Here is a 22,458-nt window from a genome sequence, read left to right on the forward strand (position 1 = left end):
GATTTGGAAAGAGAATGATTGAAATATTCCTTGAGGGAATTATGAGAAAAGTTTACTTTTTTCATTGGGGCGTTAAACAAGCATAGCAGCATGTACGAAAAATCAAACTCGGGTATTATTTTCTTCGTGGCTAACCGATTTAAGCACTCCGCCTGCCAGTGAACTAATCTCCACAAACGTTCAAGTGACATTAAAAAACAAGTTTAGAAATCGCAAAAAAAGCTAGAAAAACAAAACAAGACAAAACAAGCAAATAACAAACACTTTTCTGCACTTGGGATTGATATGGGGCCACATAGCGTCATAGACCTTACAAGTTCACTGGAGTTAAAAGTTCAACGCAAGGATTTCTAAGTTGCGTACGATCTGATTCTACATGATTGTAATGATGGGATCCGTGATTGATCCATAGACACTGGTGCGTCTATTGAAATCGACGCTGGATATGAAAATTATCAAAGGTTGCATCGATTTTGTACTGCAAGCTGTGACGGACACTTTGTTGAAAATCGGCAGAATATCCGTTTAACATTTAGCCAAAGAACAGAAGAAAGTCAGGTAAAGTTCCTGGGTTTCTGCTTTTGAGTTTGTTTAGAGATGACGTGTGTTCAGGCAGTTTTGCGATAGAGTACTGTTGACAGTGAGTGAATGGAAAGCCCAAGGTCACGTGACCAACGCCTTGCATACCCGCTGTTCGTAACTTAGTCTAGGGTTTCGTCTCAGCCTTACGAATCGGTTTATAAGGTTCAACTAGCAGCTTTAGCGACTAATGAAAGACAAATAGCAGTTGGTATATTTACAAAAGAATAGTGAAAAAATCGGTCGCCACAATTTCAAAATCGGGAAATTCAGTCCTTCAAAAAAGTTATGTTTTCGACTTTTGCTCATTACATATTCGCTTGCATTTTACGGTAGGCCTACTATTTTCATGGACGATTGTCTCGTATAAAGTTTTCCGTTTACACCCGCGTAGATATAACCGGTGATTTCTAGTGATTGCACATTTCTCAAGTAGGTCATGAGTACATTTGAGGTCGTCATAGTAAAATAGTAACCTTGTTGAATTTTATGCTGTAACACGGTCTGCGGACTGCAAAACGGCCTCCCGAACACGCCTGTGTACAACGTGAAATCATCGCTGACTAATGTGATCAGAAAATCAATATGTTTTGATTTTGTATCATCAGATTCCACTCTTTGACAATTTTTCATAAAAAGGACACTTCTTTCATTCTTTATATTTTCATTGTACCACAAAACTTCACTGAGAAGATTATGTTTTGGTGTTTGTAAATTCACTCCTGTAAGTCTCAGTGCATGACTTCGAGTTATCCAACATATTCCCATACACCATATTTCTGACTTTGCAATTAAAATGGAGAGAGTAATAATCGCTCTTCAGTTTATTGTCAATATTCGCCATGAAAAAACTTTGATAAGCTGGCCCATTTACGGGTATCTTTATCCGGATTTTTCTCAAATAATTTCATAAGCCACATTATCACTTGGAGAGCATAAATCTTTTCTTCAATGTCGACAACTTTTTGCCACAATCGTCCTGTCTTTGTATGAAAATGCCCCTTTTCTTTTCGCGGCTTGAAGTCGCACCTCTTGCTTTTTCATATTTGTTGAACATTTTTAAAGACTTTGTAATGGTTTCAACATTTATCAAGTATAAAGTTGTATCATCTACATACTCTTAATTTCTTGTTTGTCCGGTAGCATGAAACCTACTATGCTGCCATCTTTTACGAATATTTTCGGCTAGCACTTCAAGTTCTGTCATAATATACAGTGTCTCTCACCCTTATGAAGTTGGATCACGGTCCCTCTAGGTCCCTCCACAAATCGGTTTTGTTGAGGAACCGTGGTTGGATACTGCAAGAAAGAAAGCCATTTCATTTAATTTTACATATAGTATTGTTATAAAAGAACTATTTTATCTACTTGATGAAGTCATAGCTGATAGCTGAAGTTGACTATTTGTCAAGGAAGGACTTGGAAAAGAAAATATCAAACTTACAAAAGCTTTAAAGCTGTTTTACAAAAGCTCTTGTTTGGTCTAGACTGACAATAAGAGGTTTATCGGTAATTTTTGCATAGTCAATAATTTTTCGTGAAGACAATATAATATCTCCTATATCCCGCCCGGCGATATAACCACACTGATCTGGGTCGCATATTTTCCCAATTGCCTTCCGTACCCGATTGGCGAAAAATCTTTTGAATCTTGTAGTCCTCATTGAGGAGACTTAATAGTGGTCTCACATTGTTTCATCTACCTTATCTCCCCATTTATAAAAATAAAACTAAACAAAGTTTCTTACTATTGTCAATTCCCTGAATTAAAGCGAGAGGATACTGTTTCAACAAGGTTAGACGACGCTACATGTAAAAATGTGCAACATTGTTGCATATTGCTTTATCCTCTTGTGCATAGCGCCCTCAACGATCTCTGCAGGTGTTTGTCTTCAAAAGGTCAGCTCTGGTCAAAACTATATTTATCTATCTATCTGTATCTGCTCGTGTTGTCCGTTTACGGTAGGCGCTGTTCTGTATTCTACTAAAGGTAGGTGACAATCGCTTGTGCACCAGGCAGACCATATGATATCCAGGGCAAGGTGGGGAGAAGGGGCGAGAAACAAATTACTTGTAAAATGCTATCAATACAGAGTTAAGTGAGTGAGTACAACGAACAGCATGTCATTAAATATCCGAAAACTGAAATGAGGTCATCCAAAAACTGTCAGTACTTGTCATTATTGTACACTTACAAAAGTACTCTACAACACTCGAATCCTAAATGATGATAAGTATTTATGCCAAATTCACACTGTTGTAGCACAGACCCTCAAATAATAGTTGCAGCAGCATTGCGCAGTAACAGTGATGCAAGGTCACAGTCCTGGGGTCACAGTACTGCCTCGGCAGACTCTTTGAACAGTAAGAGTCTGTCCAGGCAGTACAGTGACCGCGCATCAAGTTACCATGCAATGCTACTGCTGCTACTATATTGACCATATTTCTGAGGGTCTATGCTATGGCTGAGTGAGTTTGGCATAAATACTTATCATCATTCAGGATTTGAGTGCTTTAGTTTAGGGTACTTTTACTTTTGTAACTGTACAATACTGACAGAAACATTTTTTTTTATTTTGAATATTCGTAAGCATAAATATATTATAACGGGTCTGTAATACAACTGCTTGAATTTTGCATGAAAACTAATCGGCATTCAGGATTCGAGTGCAGTAGGGTTCTTTTGAAAGTATACAATAACGACAGAAATATATAATTTTTATGAACAGTATTCATAATGATAAATTTATTAATATTTTTACACTCTTGCTATGACTGATAACGCCAATTATGACCCTATGGTCTGAGCCAGAATAAAAATGGTTTGCGATTTTGAAAATGTGACAGAGTGGCCACACAACTGTTTAAGATTATGACAGAATACGGAGCGATTAATTGTTTATTTCACAAACGACACCCATTTTCCCATGAAATGTGCAATGCCATGTGTTTTGGCAAGACCCCTCTTTCATTAATGACGATTTTTGACATGGATCTACAATAATACACAAAATAGTTATGTGAATGGTGCAGTGGAGGAGTTTACAGCAAGATGCAAAAATGCAAAAACCAGGGGTTTAGGACTTGGTCTCTAAGCAATGATTGAGACTGGTTTGAATGAATGTAATACCTCAGTCACATATGCACTTTTATATTTTTGTTATGCACAGAATACTGCTGTTTGCTTGAAAACCCAGGTCAAAGGTCATTGACTGGTACAGTACTGGTAAAACTCAATATTCACCTTGTGTTGTGGCAAATGCAGTGAAAGCTCATGCTGAACCTTGCCAAGACTTTGAGCAAATTTTTAGTAAGATCGTCTCAATGGACGTTGCAGAGTAGAGGTAAGATTTCACAGGAGAGTGACATTTGAAAAGCATGTGTCAATATAAACAAAATATGACAGAAAGAGGTCATTTATTGAAAGTATCTGATGTAATTTGATGATGACGAACACTTGACTTGGTTGACTTGGTTTTCCACAAGCTTGTGCAGTCAAAATTCCACTCGTTTGCAAACATTACCAGTATAAGGATTCACCTCCTTTTTCTCGTTGCACTTTGGTTTGCTACAGCTCAGACACTGTGTACAGACGATAGTCAACTTAAAATGGGTGGGCAAGAATACTGGCAGAATAGATGGTTGACGGGCCAAATAGGATTTCATAAAAAACAAATAAATGAGTGAGTATAACAGTTCAGTTACTGTACGCAATTGGGTAACAAGTATAATAGTTCAAAATAAAAACAGGCTATCTCTTTACATGCACACAAAAAATCCTTCCTTGCATGTGAAAAAAAGTTATAGAGAAATACGTCACACAGAAAGAAACCTATGAGGTCACAATAAGCAGTGTTTGATGTTGAATTTTTACCCCTTCCCCTGCTTTCCAATGTAGAGGTCCATTGGTTTGGCCTTTAACCCTTGGCACCCTGACTCCCTGGTACTCTATTAAAATTACAGATCATACCAAAATTGTTGTAAAACTGGCAATGTGACAATTTCACATTTTAAAATAGTCCTGAGTATACAAGAAAGAAAACACTATTCTTCCTGAAAAATAGATTAAAATATTGTTCCCTAAATTGATTTTAAAAAGATTTGAAAACCCTCTCACTGATAATGTCCTATAGTATCCATATCATCGAGTCAATTTTTTATCACAACTGGAAGTTGTGATATAGAGGTGGTTTCAACCGGTGTTTGATGTCGTCCATTTCCGTAAACGACAAAAGTCAAAAACTGCTGAACAGACTGCGTTGATATTTGGTACCGATACATAGACTGGTTCCAAGGTTCCAATTCGGAAAAATGGAGCCAAACGGAGCGGAGGTTATATAGTTTTGGGAAATTTCTAACCCCCTTTTTAACTAATTGATTTTAGGGGTCTTTCATATATGTAGTTTTGGAATGTACACCAATCCTGCATTGTGGACTGTTTTATGAGTTGTGGAACAGAAATGAGGTTTTGATGAATGTTAGAAATATGCAGGATGGCTGATTCAAAGTATAAGAGATTTCTATGCTCTTTTGGGTATCAAAAGCAATAAAAAAAACCATATTTCATAGTTTAGATTCTCACTTTTGAGATGACCCTAAGCATTTGTTATGTAACATCCTTGAGTCAATATACAGACTTTGACATTCCTGAGATTAAGTATCCATGACCTCACATGTTACAGTCTTTCACTACCATGGTATGGCCCACAGTCCCTCTATCCATAGATAGAGGGACTGTGTAAGGCCCAAACCCATTGTTATCAATGGTGAGTGTGGACCTGTGTACAGGAAATTGGGGTGAACAGGTTATACAATGCCATGACAAGTCGCAAGGTAGCACCAGCATAGAGTCCTACGTATGTCCATGTGTTCTCACAGGAAATTACAGGGAAAAAATTATTTGAGATGTTTCTCTCCTTTAAATAGGAGTATATTACAATTTAAACCTGTCATGGATGGATTGCTCTCAAATGATCTGAAACACAGTTATTGCCCATTAGCAACAAATCTATAGCAAGATTTATGTAAAGTTCATGAACTTACACAAGGTATTAGACAAAAGATGACCATGACTTTGCTACTTTTCAACATTTATTTCATTCAGATTTCCTCAGCTTAGTGTATAATTTTGTAATCTTAATTACTGTCAACTTAGCTTTACTAACTTATTCTAACCTCATTATTCTTACACTACTGTTATACCTTATAACCACAAAATTTCAAGAGATGCATATGTGATTGTCACTTAACAAACAATTTACAAATATGTCTTCTGCTGTTTTCTCCATATACATATACATGTCCCTTTTCTCATAAAAATGGGCTTAAAATTGCAATGTGAAAAATAGTCTTTCAGCTGTATGTTGCTCATTGACTTCGTGGTCTGTCTAATAAGTCTCCACGGACACCGTCCGGGGGGACTTATAGGTTTGGTCATGTCCGTGTGTGCGTGCCTGCGTCCGTGTGTGCATCCGTCCGTCTGTTCACGCAGATATCTCAGACATGCCCAGGTCAACTTTGCACAAGGATATTACCCTACCCCATACAGATGCACGTCGATTTGGCCATGTTAGAGGACTTTTTAGTTTACACCACCATAGACTACTATGTATAAGTCTGCTGTCTATAAAATCCCATGTATAAGGGCAAGTAAAATAAAAATTTAGTTTGTCATCATATTCATATTGCAAAAAGGATTCAGTGACACAGTTTTTAGTCCCCATGGATGAAGTCCAGGGCCTTATAGATTGGGTCATGTCCCTCCGTTCACGCAGATATATAAAATATTTTGACAAAATCTCCCGTGACCTCGGTGACCTTTGACCTCAAAATACATATTTGTCCATAACTCAGTAACCACAAGTGCTACACCCTTCATATATGGTATGATGGGACACCTTATGACGCCACATATTGTACCTCATTAATTATGTGCATATCTAATTTTGAGCGAGCCAATAGAGCTAGGTCTGATTTTTGGTATATAGGGATAGCAATTCAATTTTTTTTGACAAAATGTCACATGACCTCAGTGACGTTTGACCTGAAATATACATATTTGTCCATAACTCAGTAACCACAAGTGCTACACCCTTCATATATGGTATGATGGGACACCGCATGACGCCACATATTGTACCTCATTAATTATGAGTAGTTTCACAATGTGCCAGTTGTGATCAAGTGCCATTGGCGCTATTTTTTGTTTTTTGCATGAAGTTATCTTATAGATAATATTGATCTGCTTACTGGAGGAAAGAAAGGGATCAAAATATTTGTCTCTCTCTGCGGAAAATCTCTTGACCTAAAATGGTGAGTAAAATTGATGTGGTGATGTAACTGCAAATTGTATCACAAAAGTGTCTTTCCTAGAGGTTTACTGTTGTGTGCTGATCTTGCCATCACTTTATCGATTGAAGTTCACATAAAATTATGTATAACACTAAGCTTGTAAAAGTGATGGGTCAAATATCGACAGTTGGTATGATAATGTTTTTAAATAGAGGGATTCATATGTATTTCATGCACAATATCTAGATGCATGATGTCAACATAGATGCAACATGTAAGTTTTACTATTTACATCATGACAAACGTTTTAAACTTCATCACTCACTAATGTACCTTGGATACAGTGTTTGCCTTGGTTGTATATTCCAATACAACCTTTGAGCACAGTTCAAACAACACTGTCCTGTAAAAATATTATTTTTAACCCTTTGAGTGCCTTAAGTCTGTTTTTGTTCCCTTATAAAATAAACCCCAGTCAATTTTTCTCAGATTTTTGCCAAAATTTTGAGAAAAAACTGTAGCCAATGGAATGTGATGTCCATTTGATCCAAAATTATAAAAAAATTACAAACAAAATCATAAAAATTGGTAAAATATTGCACTGAAATTTTGGCGGGAGAAATTACAGCCCTCAAAGGGTTAATAACGTCAAAGACACTGTCAATATAATGAATTGAAGCTGTCATACACTAACATTTTGATTTCTGTAATCATCAAGGTTGTAATTAATAATGGCATCAAAATGATTAATAACATCTGTCATTGGATCCTGTGTACAGGTTTGCAAATCTTGGCCATGATGTCACTGGACTTGAGTTTTCTGATGTTGCAATAAAGACTTTATTTGAAGAACAACAAATGGATTATACCGTATCACCGATGGAAAATCTGAAAAGTGGAACAATCTTCAAAGTAAGCTTGATTGATGCATTATTGCTCAGTCCTTTGAATGGTACTTTTTAGTTTTATGTCAGTAGTCAGTATTTGACCTTACAATTACGCATGAATTGTGCAAAATTCAGGAAAAAAAACCAGTCTTCATGTGCTATCTTCAGAATGCAACGTTTTTTTACCATTTCCAAATTTAAGCAACATGCTCTGGTGTGCTATCATGCTGATTGCTGCTGTTCTAGGGAGTCCATCACAGGGAGTCCATAAGAATGAAGGAGTGTACCACTATACAGAGTTCACTCTTAGCTAAGAAAATCTTCTGAGCCATCCCGTTAGACAATCACTAAAACTTTTAGGCTGTTTACGCAGTCACCACTCACTTCACAAAAATCTGGAAAAATCCCCTCTGTTCAAGTCTTTACAAATTTGAGGATATAAATCATTCCTCGCTGGATGAAGTCTGGAAGTGAACTTGTACATTTTGAATTCAGTCTGTCCATGCATCTGTGCATCTGTGCATGTTTTCAGAGCCATTTCTCAGATATGGCAGATCTGCAGAATCAGTTTCATTCAAACTAGAGTATAGCATACTTATGATCATCAATTTGTTTCAAGATCTGATCCAATACTGTTGATTTACAGTCACTTTATCACGATAAATTGTATTATCCTATTACTTAGATACACATTGATCAATATGAGTCAAACTGTGAAATCATGCTATTTACTATTGCTCTCACATGTGTTTCCTTATTTGTTATTATTCTGTCATTTTGTACAATACTTAAGGAACTGCAAAAGTGATTAAATAACTTGAAAGCAAAGAGAAAATAACCCAAGGTCATACCCTTTCACCACTTATGGTTTGGCCCAAATCCATTGTTATTAATAGTGATTCTGGACCAGTTTAGTGGGAATGGGGGCGAACAGGTTATTAATGTTGGCAGTCATATCTTAGTTTGAGTTTTAAGCCATTCCCAACATCCCATTCTTCCATTTTACATAAAAATTCTTTAACATGCAAATTGAGATATCAGCCACATAATAACCCAAAATACTGTTGAAACACAATTGTTATCTCATATTGACATTTCCATGATCTTGTCCTCTATAAAAACAAAAGCTTTTGATAAGTTTGGCTTGAAGGTTTGTTTCTTGAGTCTATCAATGTGTTGTATTTGAATTGTCACAATAGTTTATTGAGGACAAATATATTTGTCTCTCATTAAAACTTATTTTGATTCTGTTTCAGAGCAAAGATCACAACATCCAAGTTTATTGCTGTGATTTCTTTGACTTTTCCAGGTAAGTTGTAAATGATATTAACTGACTATACTTCTTGGCTCTTATGACACATTTAACAAAACTGATTGTATTGTCGGCTTCACTGGTTGTCCTCAACTTTTTTTCATAAAAACAAAAGCAGGAGCACCACGGATGATAGATGGCACTGTGTAGCATTGGCACCTTGCAATAATCAATGTTAAGATAGAAAAACTGTGCACCTTGAAGGCAAAAGAGCTGAAAACTTTCCTCAATGAAACTTTCAATCATTCTCTTACCAAATTGAGAATAGAAGTCAGGGGTCACAGTGCAAAGTTAGGGACTAAGAAAAAAATTGCCTAACACTTACTGATATTTGAAATTCAAAATGACTGCCATCCATATGCGAAGTCTTAGGAGACAAATGTCATTTTTGATTTTTTAAAAACTAAGAAAGTGGAAATTTTTCTTACTCCAAGCTATTAAAGAGGCACTCCCACTTGGTAACATTTTTAAAACACATTTTTTAAATGCCAACGGTCGATATTTGACGTGGCGACTGCGCGCGGATCGCGAGACATCGATAAAAACATGTCCTCAAAAAAGTTAAAGTTTGAATTCCGGTGGCCCACCTGAATTCAGCTTCCGAACATAGAACGTTCGGCACTGGGGCCGTTGTCAACTAAGCTATGGAGTACGAGTCTACGCTGACGCTGCTTTACGCCACAGCAGTACCACTCACGTCGGTGAGCAGTCATGTCCCATGGAAGTAAGCCAAGTCCTACTGACGCGGCAAAAAAACGAAAAACAAAGTTTGCTGATTCCACCAGAATTCGCATAGGTGACTAGCAGAGATAGATGCGGTTGATACATAGTATGCATTGTGGCCGCCGCGTGGTATGCGCGCATACCACACGCGGCGGCCGCTATGTATCGAACCACGCGTAACTGTGCGGCAGACGACAAAATGTAGTCATCAGAGCCAACTAATATTTTACACGTAAAAACTGATATCTATGTGGTATTGTTTAAAAATTTAATACAACTGATTGAGAATAATGAAAGCGACAAAAACTAAGGAGAAGTTTTAAAAAGAATTACCAGAGGTAAAGGCATTGATAATGATGTATATAAAGTCATCACAGTATGAGGTAAATTAATTGCGTCATTCGAACGTTTTTGGACTCCTTAGAACATCATCAATCAGCACAACAACACTTTCGGGGGATTTCGGGTCATAACTAGAAACGATCGTAACACTTCGGGATGTGAAAAATACGCTTGGGAAATGACATGTTTTTATCGATATCTCGCGATCCGCGCGGAGTCGCCACGTGAAATATCGACCGTTGGCATTAAAAAAATGTGTTTTAAAAATGTTACAAAGTGGGAGTGCCTCTTTAAAGAGATAAAGGTATTTTTTGCCCAAAAAAGCAAAATTAGCCTCAAAAATGCAAATATCCATATTTCATGACAATTTGAACAAATCTGATTAAGATTATCCCTGAAGACCTGTACTCCAAAAATTAAAGGAATCTGACTGGCCGTTTTGAAGAAGAAGCTTTGAATGTAAAAAGCTGACGGACACCAAATAGCCTATATGCCACCGCACATCCACCAATCAGATAAGGTCCACGTCGCTGACAGCGGAGCGAAGAAATTTGTAGAGTATGAATGTCTGTCCTTGGGGTGCATGCTACCTTAATTTACTCTTATGCATGATCTCTTTGAGTAAAAATAAGAATTGCTTGAAATTTCTTTGAAATTTCACATTATGTGTAATATGTGAATTTATAATATGTATCAGAGAGAATAGACTGGAGTTAATGATGTTTAACCCTTTCACCACCATGGTTTGTCCCAAATTCATTGTTTTCAATGGTAAAGTTGGACCTGTATACAGGGAACTGGGGTTGAAAGGGTTAAATGTTAGCATAGGGTGCACACACCATTCAATGCCAATATCTTGTGATTGATCATTGCAATTGAAAGAATATGTACATGTATAGTGGTATGTTAGGTTCTGATGTGCTGTTGATGTTATCTACTGAAAAAATTATGATATTGTATCATTTGTTATTTTTTGTTTATCTAGTTCTATTGCAGGTCAATTTGATGCAGTGTGGGACAGACTTGCCTTTGGGGCAATGCCACCGTGCAAACGAAAACAGTAAGCACGCAGTTATTCTCATTCCCAGACTTTTACTTATTCAATACCAACTGTCTATAACTGATATAAAACAACAGGTTAAGATTTAGATTATTACATGGAAGGTAGTATGCGCCTCAAAAGTGAAAGACTTAAACGTTTGCTCAAAATTTCCTGAATGAAACTTTCAACCATTCTCTTACCAAATCACAATAAAAATCAGGGGTCACGGTGCAAAGTTTGGAACTAGCGAAATAAAATTACCGAACATTTTGCAATTCAAATTTTGGCTGCCATTCCTTTGTTAACTCTATGGGGAAAAATAAAGCTTTTGATTTTCGAAAAACTGAGTCAGTGAAAGTTTTTCTTTCTCCAAGGGCTTTAAAATGAGCCCCCACAAGTGGTAGATCAGAAAAGAATTGTAGAAATTTGAGTCTGTCTCTCTGTCCCCAAGGCGCGTTCTACCTTAACACAAAACCTAAGATCCTTCTATTATTCATGTTTGTATAATTATTGAACAAAAAAAACAATAACATGAGGATGAGGGGAACTGCATGCTGGGAAAAAGCTGTTACCATTGTCACGTGAAATGGAAAGTTTATTTTTTCAATTAATACCTTACCTTGTCATACATTTTGCTATGCTATCCATTATGGCTAAAAACCATAAATCAAACTGAAGATTAAATATTTTTGAACATTTTGAAAAATGTATATTTTTGAACATATGTTTGTCATATCTCACATTAGTTTCTCATTCTTTCCAATTTCACACTTCAATCAGATACAGTGATATTTTGGTTTCTCTGATGAAACCTGGGGCGCAGTGTTTGATGCTGAACAATGAGTATGACCCCACTGTGATGGAAGGTATGTCACAAATTAGCATGAAAATGCAAACTTAACTGATGGCAATCATGCACTTTATACAGGTAAACACAATCTCTCTGTCATGATTATTGACACAAACCCATGGCATGTAGCAGGGATGTAGAAAAATATGATTACAGGTGGCAAAAATAAAAGAAGTGTGTAGAAGCATAAAATTTCCAGTTGCAAAATGTCAAACTCTTGTTTTATTCCCAAAAGCATTGTTAAAACACACAATATTTACTTTGTAGACACAGCATCTTATAGTATAATATGCACTGTCACTGTTCACAATTGAATTCTAGTCTGGACCACTGAGAGTTCACTTGTCAACAATAACATTCAGTCTACATGCAATGCACAGACTGAATTGACAAGCTGGATATCTCAACATACTTTAGGATTGGAAGTAGAACTGTACAATAAACATGTAGTAAACATTGAAGACAAAAGTAACGAAAGGGTCATCAAAAGTTAGAGCTTCTTGCCATGAGAATATCTGCTGCAGTTTTGACATAGTGCACTGTATGAGTAGCAGTGCAAGGTATAAAGATGTTCCTGTAAAGAAGCCAGATAATCTAAATAAATATCACAGGTTCAAGAGACTATAATCACTGCATCCATTCATTCATTAACAATGATCAATTTGATTGTTTCTCCAAATAGGGCCACCATACCATGTTCCAATTGAAAACATACAAGAATTCTTTGGTAAGCAATGATATATGAATTTGTTCGGCAATTAAATATCATGTTCAGTGAGATGAATGTTATGATTTATATAATATTACATTTTTGTAAAGGCAAGTCAGCGTTGCATTGGAATTCTAAGATTATTTAAGATTCCCTGAAATAGTGTTTCACTCAAAAATCATAATTGTCGTTGTTGTGAAAAAACTCACATGTAATCCTTGGGTTTCAGGAACAATTTTGAGTTTTAGTAAAGACTTTCATGGGTGTATGATTGAGTTTCGTAAAAAAAAAATATTTCAATTTGTTGAAACAAAATTGAATTTGACTTTCAAGAAAATGTTGATGGTTTGTGCGAAATGTTTTATTCAGCACAAAAATGATATTTCTTTTGCTATTTATTGTAAAAGCTATGCCACTCTGCATAAAGAAACAGTCTTTAAATTACACATACTTCACTACAGAGCAGTGACAAAGTAATATTTCCATTTACATAATAATAGGAATACTTTATTTATAGAATAGTGAAAATCATTATTAACTCTTTGACATGGATGTGTACTACTTCAGATATCACATACAAATGAGGTTTTATTATACCAGTAATGTTGTAATGTTATACCTGTAATGAAATGATCGGGACCTGAAGGAAGACATTCCCTAGTCTCGTTTTACCAGACCTCGTCGCTTCGCCACAGCAAAGTGCGCCGCTGGCGGTAGGACATGGCGAGTCGCGGAGCGACGAGCGCCGAGTCGCAAAGCGATTAGAGTCTGGTGACTACCACTGCATTCCACTGTGATGACGCATCAGGACAGGCGGAGAACAAAATTTAAATATGACTCTTGACCTACTTGAATGTTCATTCCGAAAAACCAAGACAAATGCATGTGTTTTCAATAAATGTCCGGGGCAAATGTACTCTGTAGACAGTGACCATGCTGAAACTCCAGTGAAAATATACGTAAAGCATGTGAAGACAACAGCCAACAGACTTCCTGTACCCATTTGGCAAGTTTACGAAGACGTCATTCCCCCGTAGAAAAGCTGCGATTGCTTCAATTTACTCGTTTTTCAGGCATTCTATGGCTAATTTTTCTTTGCCACAATCGTTTGCCTTCCTAAGTTCGGCTGTCAGCCCCATTTTCGCCAGTTGAATTTACGCACGTCCGCGTACTGTGAATGCCCAGTGCGCTCTTTATCAGCGCGGACGCGTCACGTCGTTTGGGGAATCCGAGGGAATCCTTTTATGTATGTAATATCATTGCGTAGTCACTTGTGACGAGCTTATTGACATTGTCAGTCACAGAAGTTCCTAAAAGTTGTTGGTAGATATTTTTACAAGCCCCTCCTTCTATTGAATATGCATGAAAGTTTGCCTGTTGTCGTGGTTGTCGATTGAGCCATGTGATTGGTGGGTATAAATATCTTGGAATGCGGAAGTCAGTAGTCTCCAGACCCCGTCGCCCAGCCAGTGGAAAAATCACTTCATGTTCCTACCGCCGGGCGCACTTTGCACTGGCGAAGCGACGAGGTCTGGAAGCGAGACTAGACATTCCCCTGAAAACAATTCAACATTGATTTTCATTCTTGCTGATCTCACATTCTGATTCTCATTTTTCCAGGAGACAGATGTGAAATTCGTACCATTCAACGTGGAGACTCATTGGAAGACAGATGGAAGAAAAGGACATAAATGGTTTCACTGGGTCTTACACCATCTAACTTTGAAATAGTCTCTCTGAATACTTCAGTTCAGTTGCTTAATATATTTTCTATGGAATTTAAACTGACAACCTGAATACCAATTTCTTTTTTATTCTCTTTCTGTCAAGACCATAGTGACATATGCACCATTCCTTACCAGTACATATTTAAACTAAAAGCAATTACAAGTTTTGCTGATGTACAATTAAATTTCTCCAGTTCTATTTTGTTGACAAAGCAAACAAATTAATACCGATCAAAGCCTCTATTTGATTTCTTCTCACTTCAGGGAATTTCTCTTTCAACCTAACACTTCAAAATTATCATGTTTTTTGGTTGATTTTGAGAGATAAACCACATTTTTCAAAGTTTTTACGCCAATTTAATTGATGCCATCATGCTAGCATTGCATCAATGGTACACAGCTTCAACTTTTGATAATATTTCTCCTTGTTTGATAAACCACTTTTCATTCATCTCTCTGAAGAATGTTGAAACTCTAACTACCTGCTTTAATTATCAGCACAATGTACCGGTAACTTGTAAATTTCTAAGGTTATTGTTGAAAAATGTTCTAGTCTAGACCAGAATTCAGTAGTCAACAATAGCATTTGACATCATACATGTACAGGGTGTTTTGACAAGTTAAACTTCACACATTTCAACATGATTTTGGCTGTAGAACAAGAAACTGTATTTTGCAAGCACAACAAAAATATCGGATAATGCATAACACTGCAGCTAGTGGTGTTTTTATGCTGTATGGCTTTTATTGAAAGGCATTGCACTTACAGTAGTCTAGAATTTTTACCCATAGCTGTTGTTGTACAGTTTTTCACAAAGAAAACTTCATTTTTCACAAATGCTTGCTTCTTTTTGTGTGTCACTCACCACTAACCTGGACCCTTTTGTTTGGCTTTTCTTGGCAGTAGCATGTTAACCTCACAATGTACCCAACAGCCTGCCACAAACGCAGCAGTCTGCTGAAGTATATTCCTCCAATTTATGTGGGTTTGATATTTATATGCCCACAGACTTGCAGCAAATCTAATTCACCCTACTTCCCAGCGTATAGGTTCAGCCACCCTATTGAAGACAGTGGGGTTACACCAATACTGGCACACAGGGTTAATACATTGTCAGAAATCTGGAATCATTCACAAGTAAACAACTGTAAACAAAGAAGTTTAAAATGATATGAGTAAGATCATAGTTCCAGAGACCAACGTCTAGGGCTCTCTTGAACGTAATTATAAGTTTTTTCACTGCGACACTTCATGAGGATCTGACTGGAATAAATTATTTGGTCTGAAAACAAAAACTTTCAATGCATTATCACAGATTTAGATTACCTTTACACAGCTGTAACAATAGCCAACACCTCATATCAGGTATTCAATAAAAACTGACATTTACAAAATAATCCCTTTTCCATGCAATCGTCAGTTTTAGTTCTAAACGGAAACCACAGGCCTTAGACTGGGAACATGGACAACAAGTCATTAACAATGACATAGTCCCCACTTGTAATAGGAGTATTAGTCTTGATGGGGCAGGAAATGAGGTCATTAAGAAGTATCACTGGAGTGTATATGTTCAGATCTATGGACACATACGTCTATGTCATTGTTCCCAATTTGAAACAAGAGGCATGTCTAAGTTATGGTTCTAAACCGGGAAAAAAAATCAGACCTCTAGCTGTATTGGCCAGCCAAGAAATACATATGTGCATAATAAATGAGGTACAAGATGTGACATCTTAAGGTCTATTATCCTATCAAAATTGAAGCGTAAAGAACTTGTGGTTACTGAGTTATGCATATATATGCATATTAAAGGTCAAAGGTCATCAAGGTCACGTGACATTTTGAAAAAAAAACATTGTATTGCTAATTAATCCATATATGCCAAAATTCAGACCTCTAGCTCTATTGGCTTGCCCACAATTATATATGGGCATAATTAACGAGGTAAAGCATGTGTTGTCATAAGGTCTCCCATCCTACTAAATATAAATAACATAGCACTTGTGGTTACTTATTTATTGACATAATCGTGTATTTTAGGTAAAAGGTTATCAAGGTCACATGACATTTTGTCAAAAATTTCTATCCTATAGTCTATCCCTATATACTAAAAATCATACATTTACCTCTATTGGCTTGCTCAAAATTAGATATGCACATAATTAATGAGGAACAATATGTGGCGTCATAAGGTGTCCCATCATACCAAATATGAAGGGTGTAGCACTTGTGGTTACTGAGTTATGGACAAATATGTATATTTGAGGTCAAATGTCATGAAGGTCAAGTGACATTTTGTCAAAAAAATTGTATTGCTAAGTTATCCCTACATACAAAAAATCAGACCTCTAGCTCTATTGGCTCGCTCAAATTAGATATGCGCATAATTAATGAGGAACGATATGTGGCGTCATAAGGTGTCCCATCATACCAAATATGAAGGGTGTAGCACTTGTGGTTACTGAGTTATGGACAAATATGTATATTTGAGGTCAAAGGTCACCAAGGTCACGTGACATTTTGTCAAAAAAATTGTATTGCTAAGTTATCCCTATATACCAAAAATACCGTCAAGGACACTATGTGCTCACATTCGGTTTGAATTGGTCCATTCGAGAAATATTTAAACCAGGAAAAACAAGAATGACAAAAGCAAATAAGGTCTCCAACTTAGGTACTGGAGGTCATCTTTAGGAACATGCATATCAACTTCTATAGCAATGGGAGAAGCAGATCCTAAATACATAAGCAAATGTCAACACAAAAACAGAGAAGGCTTGATAAAAAGAAAGGTGGGAGTGGGCAAAAAATGCACAAGGGATCTGGTAAAAAAGTAATGCTACATCATTGATCTTCTTAACCCTACCCCTCCTGCATATCAAATGTTCCACCCCTTGGTATTACATAAGACCAATGACAGGAAGTACATTTACAACCTTGGAGATTTTTAATTAATTGCCATGAGTGTTATCATTCTAATGTAACAGCACTTAAGTTAGTTACAGATAGTGAAATGCCTTCAACTGTGGGTGGTGATTACAACATCTGGAATTATCCTGGATCCAAATTTCTCATCAGTTTTTGTATGTCTTACATAGAAAAGTTGCAAAGTTGGTCCAAAATGAAAAAAATCACCTCAGCTTTGTTTTCTGGATCAAATTATCGTACAAATTGGTATTAAATATGACAAAATTATGTTCACAGCCTTCAAAATTGTCTCACAACATATCCTGGTTAGTATAGGTCATTTAAGGTCACAAACTGAGAAAAGTACCTAAAATATAAAAATGTTAGGGTTTCCAACACTTTGAGCAGAAATTTATCTACTAACATCTTTCGGGACTTTATACAAAATTACAAAGCTATCAACAAGGGACTTTATACCAAATTACAAAGCTATCAAACAAGTAATGTTGAGATAAAGTTTTCTTGACCAAAAATGACAATATTGTCTTAAATATACAATTTTTTATATTTCTGGACAATTTCCACATATCTAACTATTGTCATCTCTGTACGTCTGTGTACGAAATATGAAAGCTGTCTGTCCAGGGGTTTTAAAAAGGAAACACGGTCTAAGATTTTTGACCAAAAATGACAAAATTGCACAAAAATAGTAATTTTCCAAATTTTGTCATAATTTCAACAAATTAGAAGAGTAACACCCTTGCAAAGAGACAACCCAAATTTGAGAGCGATTGGGGCGGCAGTTTCAGAGAAGAAGATTTTTACTGAAAATGAGAAAAATCACAAAAAAATTCAGCAAAAATACAAAATTAAGGATATCTTCACAATATTCATAAAACTGTATAAGGTTAACCTAAGGTACTTGCACACAAATTTTCAAAGCAATCAAAAAGCGGTTCTTGAGTTATTAATTCTTAACCATTTTCACATTTTGTAAGCTCATTTGCATAATTTTGGCAATGCAGACTTCATTTGAACAAAATCCCATCTATAGCCCAGGATGCATCCACACACCAAATACCAAGCTGAAACGTGCAGCGGTTTGCGTGTTTTTGATGTTGACGGACATACTGTACATACATACATACACACATACATACAGACGCCATCGACTTCAGCCTATACGATAAACTCACATTGGTAAAACCAAATGTGAGCTAAAAATCAGACCTCTAGCTCTATTGGCTCGCTCAAAATTAGATATGTGCATAATTAATGAGGAACAATATGTGGCGTCATAAGTGTCCCATCATACCAAATATGAAGGGTGTAGCACTTGTGGTTACTGAGTTAGGACAAATATGTATATTTGAGGTCAAAGGTCCCAAGGTCACGTGACATCTTGTCAAAAAAACTGTATTGCTAAGTTATCCCTATATACCAAAATCAGACCTCTAGCTCTATTTGCTCGCTCAAAATTAGATATGTGCATAATTAATGAGGTACAATATGTGGCGTCATAAGGTGTCCCATCATACCAAATATGAAGGGTGTAGCACTTGTGGTTACTGAGTTATGGATAAATATGTATATTTGAGGTAAAAGGTCACCGAGGTCACATGACATTTTGTCAAAAAAATTGTATTGCTAAGTTATCCCTATATACCAAAAATCAGACCTCTAGCTTTATTGGCTTGCTCAAAATTAGATATGCGCATAATTAATAAGGTTCAATATGTGGCGTCATAAGGTGTCCCATCATACCAAATATGAAGGGTGTAGCACTTGTGGTTACTGAGTTTTGGACAAATATGTATATTTGAGGTCAAAGGTCATTGAGGTCACGTGACATTTTGTCAAAAAATTGTATTGCTAAGTTATCCCTACATACCAAAAATCAGACCTCTAGCTCTATTGGCTTGCTCAAAATTAGATATGTGCATAATTAATGAGGTACAATATGTGGCGTCATAAGGTGTCCCATCATACCAAATATGAAGGGTGTAGCACTTGTGGTTACTGAGTTATGCAAAAATATGCATATTTGAGGTCAAAGGTCATTTAGGTCACGTGATATTTTGTCAAAAAATTGTATTGCTCAGTTATCCCTACATACCAAAAATCAGACCTCTGGCTCTATTGGCTCTCTCAAAATTAGATATGCACATAATTAATGAGGTACAATATGTGGCGTCATAAGGTGTCCCATCATACCAAATATGAAGGGTGTAGCATTAGTGATTACTGAGTTATGGACAAATATGTATATTTGAGGTCAAAGGTCACCAAGGTCACGTGACATTTTGTCAAAAAAATTGTATTGCTAAGTTATCCATATATACCAAAAATCAGACCTCTAGCTCTATTGGCTCGCTCAAAATTAGATATGCACATAATTAATGAGGTACAATATGTGGCGTCATAGGATGTCCCATCATACCATATATGAAAGGTTTAGCACTTGTGGTTACTGAGTTATGGACAAATATGTATATTCGAGGTCAAAGGTCACCAAGGTCACATGACATTTTGTCAAAGTGTCTGAGATATCTGCGTGAATGGATGAACTCACATAGATGGACTCACGGACTGACATGACCTTATCTATGAGCCCCTGGACTTTATCTGTGGGGACTAAAAATTGTGTCACTGCATCCTGTTTGCAATATGAATACGATGAGAAACTAAATTTTTATTTTTCTTGGCCTTATATTATCGGAGTCTACGGACTGCCTTATACATGGGAGTCTATGGACTGCCTTATACATGGGAGTCTATGGACTGCCTTATACATGGGAGTCTATGGACTGCCTTATACATGGGAGTCTATCGGAGGTGTAAACTAAAAAGTCCTCTAACACAGCCAAATTTGATCGCATTGTGAAACAAATGGACGTGCATCTGTATGAGGTAGAGCACTATCCTTGTACCAAGTTTGAACGAAATCGCTCCAGGCGTCTCTGAGATATCTGCGTGAACGGACGGACGGACGGACGGACGGACGGACAGACGGACGGACGTACGGACATGACCAAACCTATAAGTCCCCCCGGACGGTGTCCGTGGGGACTACCGGATTTTTCTGAGAGTACGCCCAGGGCCGTTAAACAGAAAATGGCTACATTGTCTGCTTCACACCTGTAGCTAAATAACGGCCCAGGGCCGTAATTCGGTAAAAATTTACTGCCAATTAACTAAAAAATAAAGGAGTTATTTTATCACTGTTGATCACAAAACCAAAAATAAATGACGGTAGAACGCTGCAAAACATCCACTCATTTTTTTCTCGAGAGTTTTGTTTTCTTTTTCGTCATTGTGCGCTACAAATTCTAACAGATCCATCTTCAACAAAAAGGACACAATGTTGCAATTTTCTGATGCATCATACAATAACATAAACTGAAACTCATGCACTCATTCACGCACGCATAAAACTAAACTGAACCCAAGATACGATCAAGATTTCTTTTATTTGTACTAGTATATCAACACAAATTGCAATAATAATTATACACATCTCTTTGGAAAATAAATCACACATGGAAAAATAAATTACGAGTCAGGTAAAATAACGCATGGATAATCAACGCACAACCGTGACAACACAAGGTCCCATTTAGCTGTGGGTCCATAGCTGTGTGTTTTTCAGACGGGATTCATGCCTTTTACGGGCTGGTTTTGACTTTTACGATTTTAACCCCGCCACCACAGCTATGGGATATTCCATAGACTAGCGTCCATGTTCCGCCGCAAGCACCCTTTGCGGAAGTTTGCTCGACGATATTTCGAAATATTTTCCCTCCAAATTACAAATTGCCACACTCATCGACAGCTTGGTTATTAGGGATTAACCAGACCAGAAGTCCGCTCAAAATTCACTGAAATATCGCCTTTTTTCTAAGTTTGCCCGACATGACTACACGGAGACCGCCATTTTGCTAGCGTAAAACTGCTGGTCGAGGATCCCTGCAGTACGTCACTACAGTGACGTAGCGGTGACCTCTCAACTTCTAAAACAAACTGAGAGATTCTTCGTGTGACATCGATGACCATCGTTCGTCTTATGGACATTCCAGTCTCACAAAACTGAAACCAAACTTTTACTTGGGGGGTGGGGGAAAGTTCAGTCCTAGGATCTATGATTATTCGTGGCGCGCGGATGCTGGCCGTAATCTCTTGGTTCGTGTTCAGAAGTTGAGAGGTCACCGCCTACGTCACTGTAGTGACGTGCTGTAGGGATCCTCGACCAACAGTTTTACGCTAGATTTTACTTGCCAATAACAAAAAAGGAAAAAACTTTTTAAATTTTTATATAGACATTTTTTTTTATATATGCCTCCATGGTTTGTCGAACGCATTCAAATTTAAGCGAAGAAAATCATCGATCGGATTTTGACGTGTGCACGTGTTCTGAGGTTGACCTAGTTTTAGCCCTGCGTACGATGCTGTGTGTTCCGCTACAGCTAATAGCCCCGCTAGTTTGTAAGTGTGACAAGTTAATCAAAGTAGTCGAACTTGTGAAAATAGATACAGTGTTTCACATTCGTTGCACGCAAAGAGGTCAATAATCGTAAACAATTGTGGATCATACCATTTCTACTAGGGATTACTACTACTGTTACGTTTGTGAATGCAACAAATTTACGCGAAGAAAATCATCAGATTTTTGTATCAAAGCGAAAAAAACCTGAAAAATAATGATGTACATTAAATAAAAAAATAATGAAACAGAGTTATTTTTTATGATAGTCATTTATTTATTTCATGATCCCCATCGTGCAGAATGGAAAATTCCTGGCTCCTGCTTCATCTGTCAATCATTGTCGGCATTGTGTGGCAAACTCTAACGTTGACTTTGCGTTCTTCTGGATCATTCCACCTGCATTTTAGTAGCATAAATAGGGGGATACGGACATATATCGCCGAAGTAATTATCTTAGAAGTGTAACTTATTTTATTTTGTACGCTATATAAAACTTTTTGACCTTTGCGTAGGTAATTTTTTTCAAGGGGAGTCAAGTTGAAATGCCGTAGACAAAGGTTGAGATGAAATTTAAAATTCTTAATAACGGCCCACCCCCCAAATAA

At 36.9% G+C, this 22,458-nt stretch overlaps 1 protein-coding gene across 1 annotated transcript; it reads left to right on the forward strand.

Annotated features, from left to right (window-relative positions):
• Nucleotides 1-2,478: 2,478 nt before the first annotated feature.
• On the forward strand, nt 2,479-15,853 carry LOC139134137 (probable thiopurine S-methyltransferase). Its single transcript, XM_070701057.1, has 10 exons — nt 2,479-2,569; nt 3,750-3,923; nt 4,139-4,262; nt 6,799-6,891; nt 7,650-7,782; nt 9,014-9,066; nt 11,120-11,194; nt 11,957-12,042; nt 12,709-12,753; nt 14,356-15,853. Exons 2-10 carry the CDS (start codon nt 3,854-3,856, stop codon nt 14,424-14,426), a joined length of 750 nt encoding a protein of 249 aa, XP_070557158.1. The 5' UTR covers nt 2,479-2,569; nt 3,750-3,853; the 3' UTR covers nt 14,427-15,853.
• The last annotated feature ends 6,605 nt before the right edge of the window (nt 15,854-22,458 follow it).

The sequence above is a fragment of the Ptychodera flava genome, chromosome 5 (assembly GCF_041260155.1).
Source record: "Ptychodera flava strain L36383 chromosome 5, AS_Pfla_20210202, whole genome shotgun sequence".
Taxonomy (NCBI): Eukaryota; Metazoa; Hemichordata; class Enteropneusta; family Ptychoderidae; genus Ptychodera; species Ptychodera flava.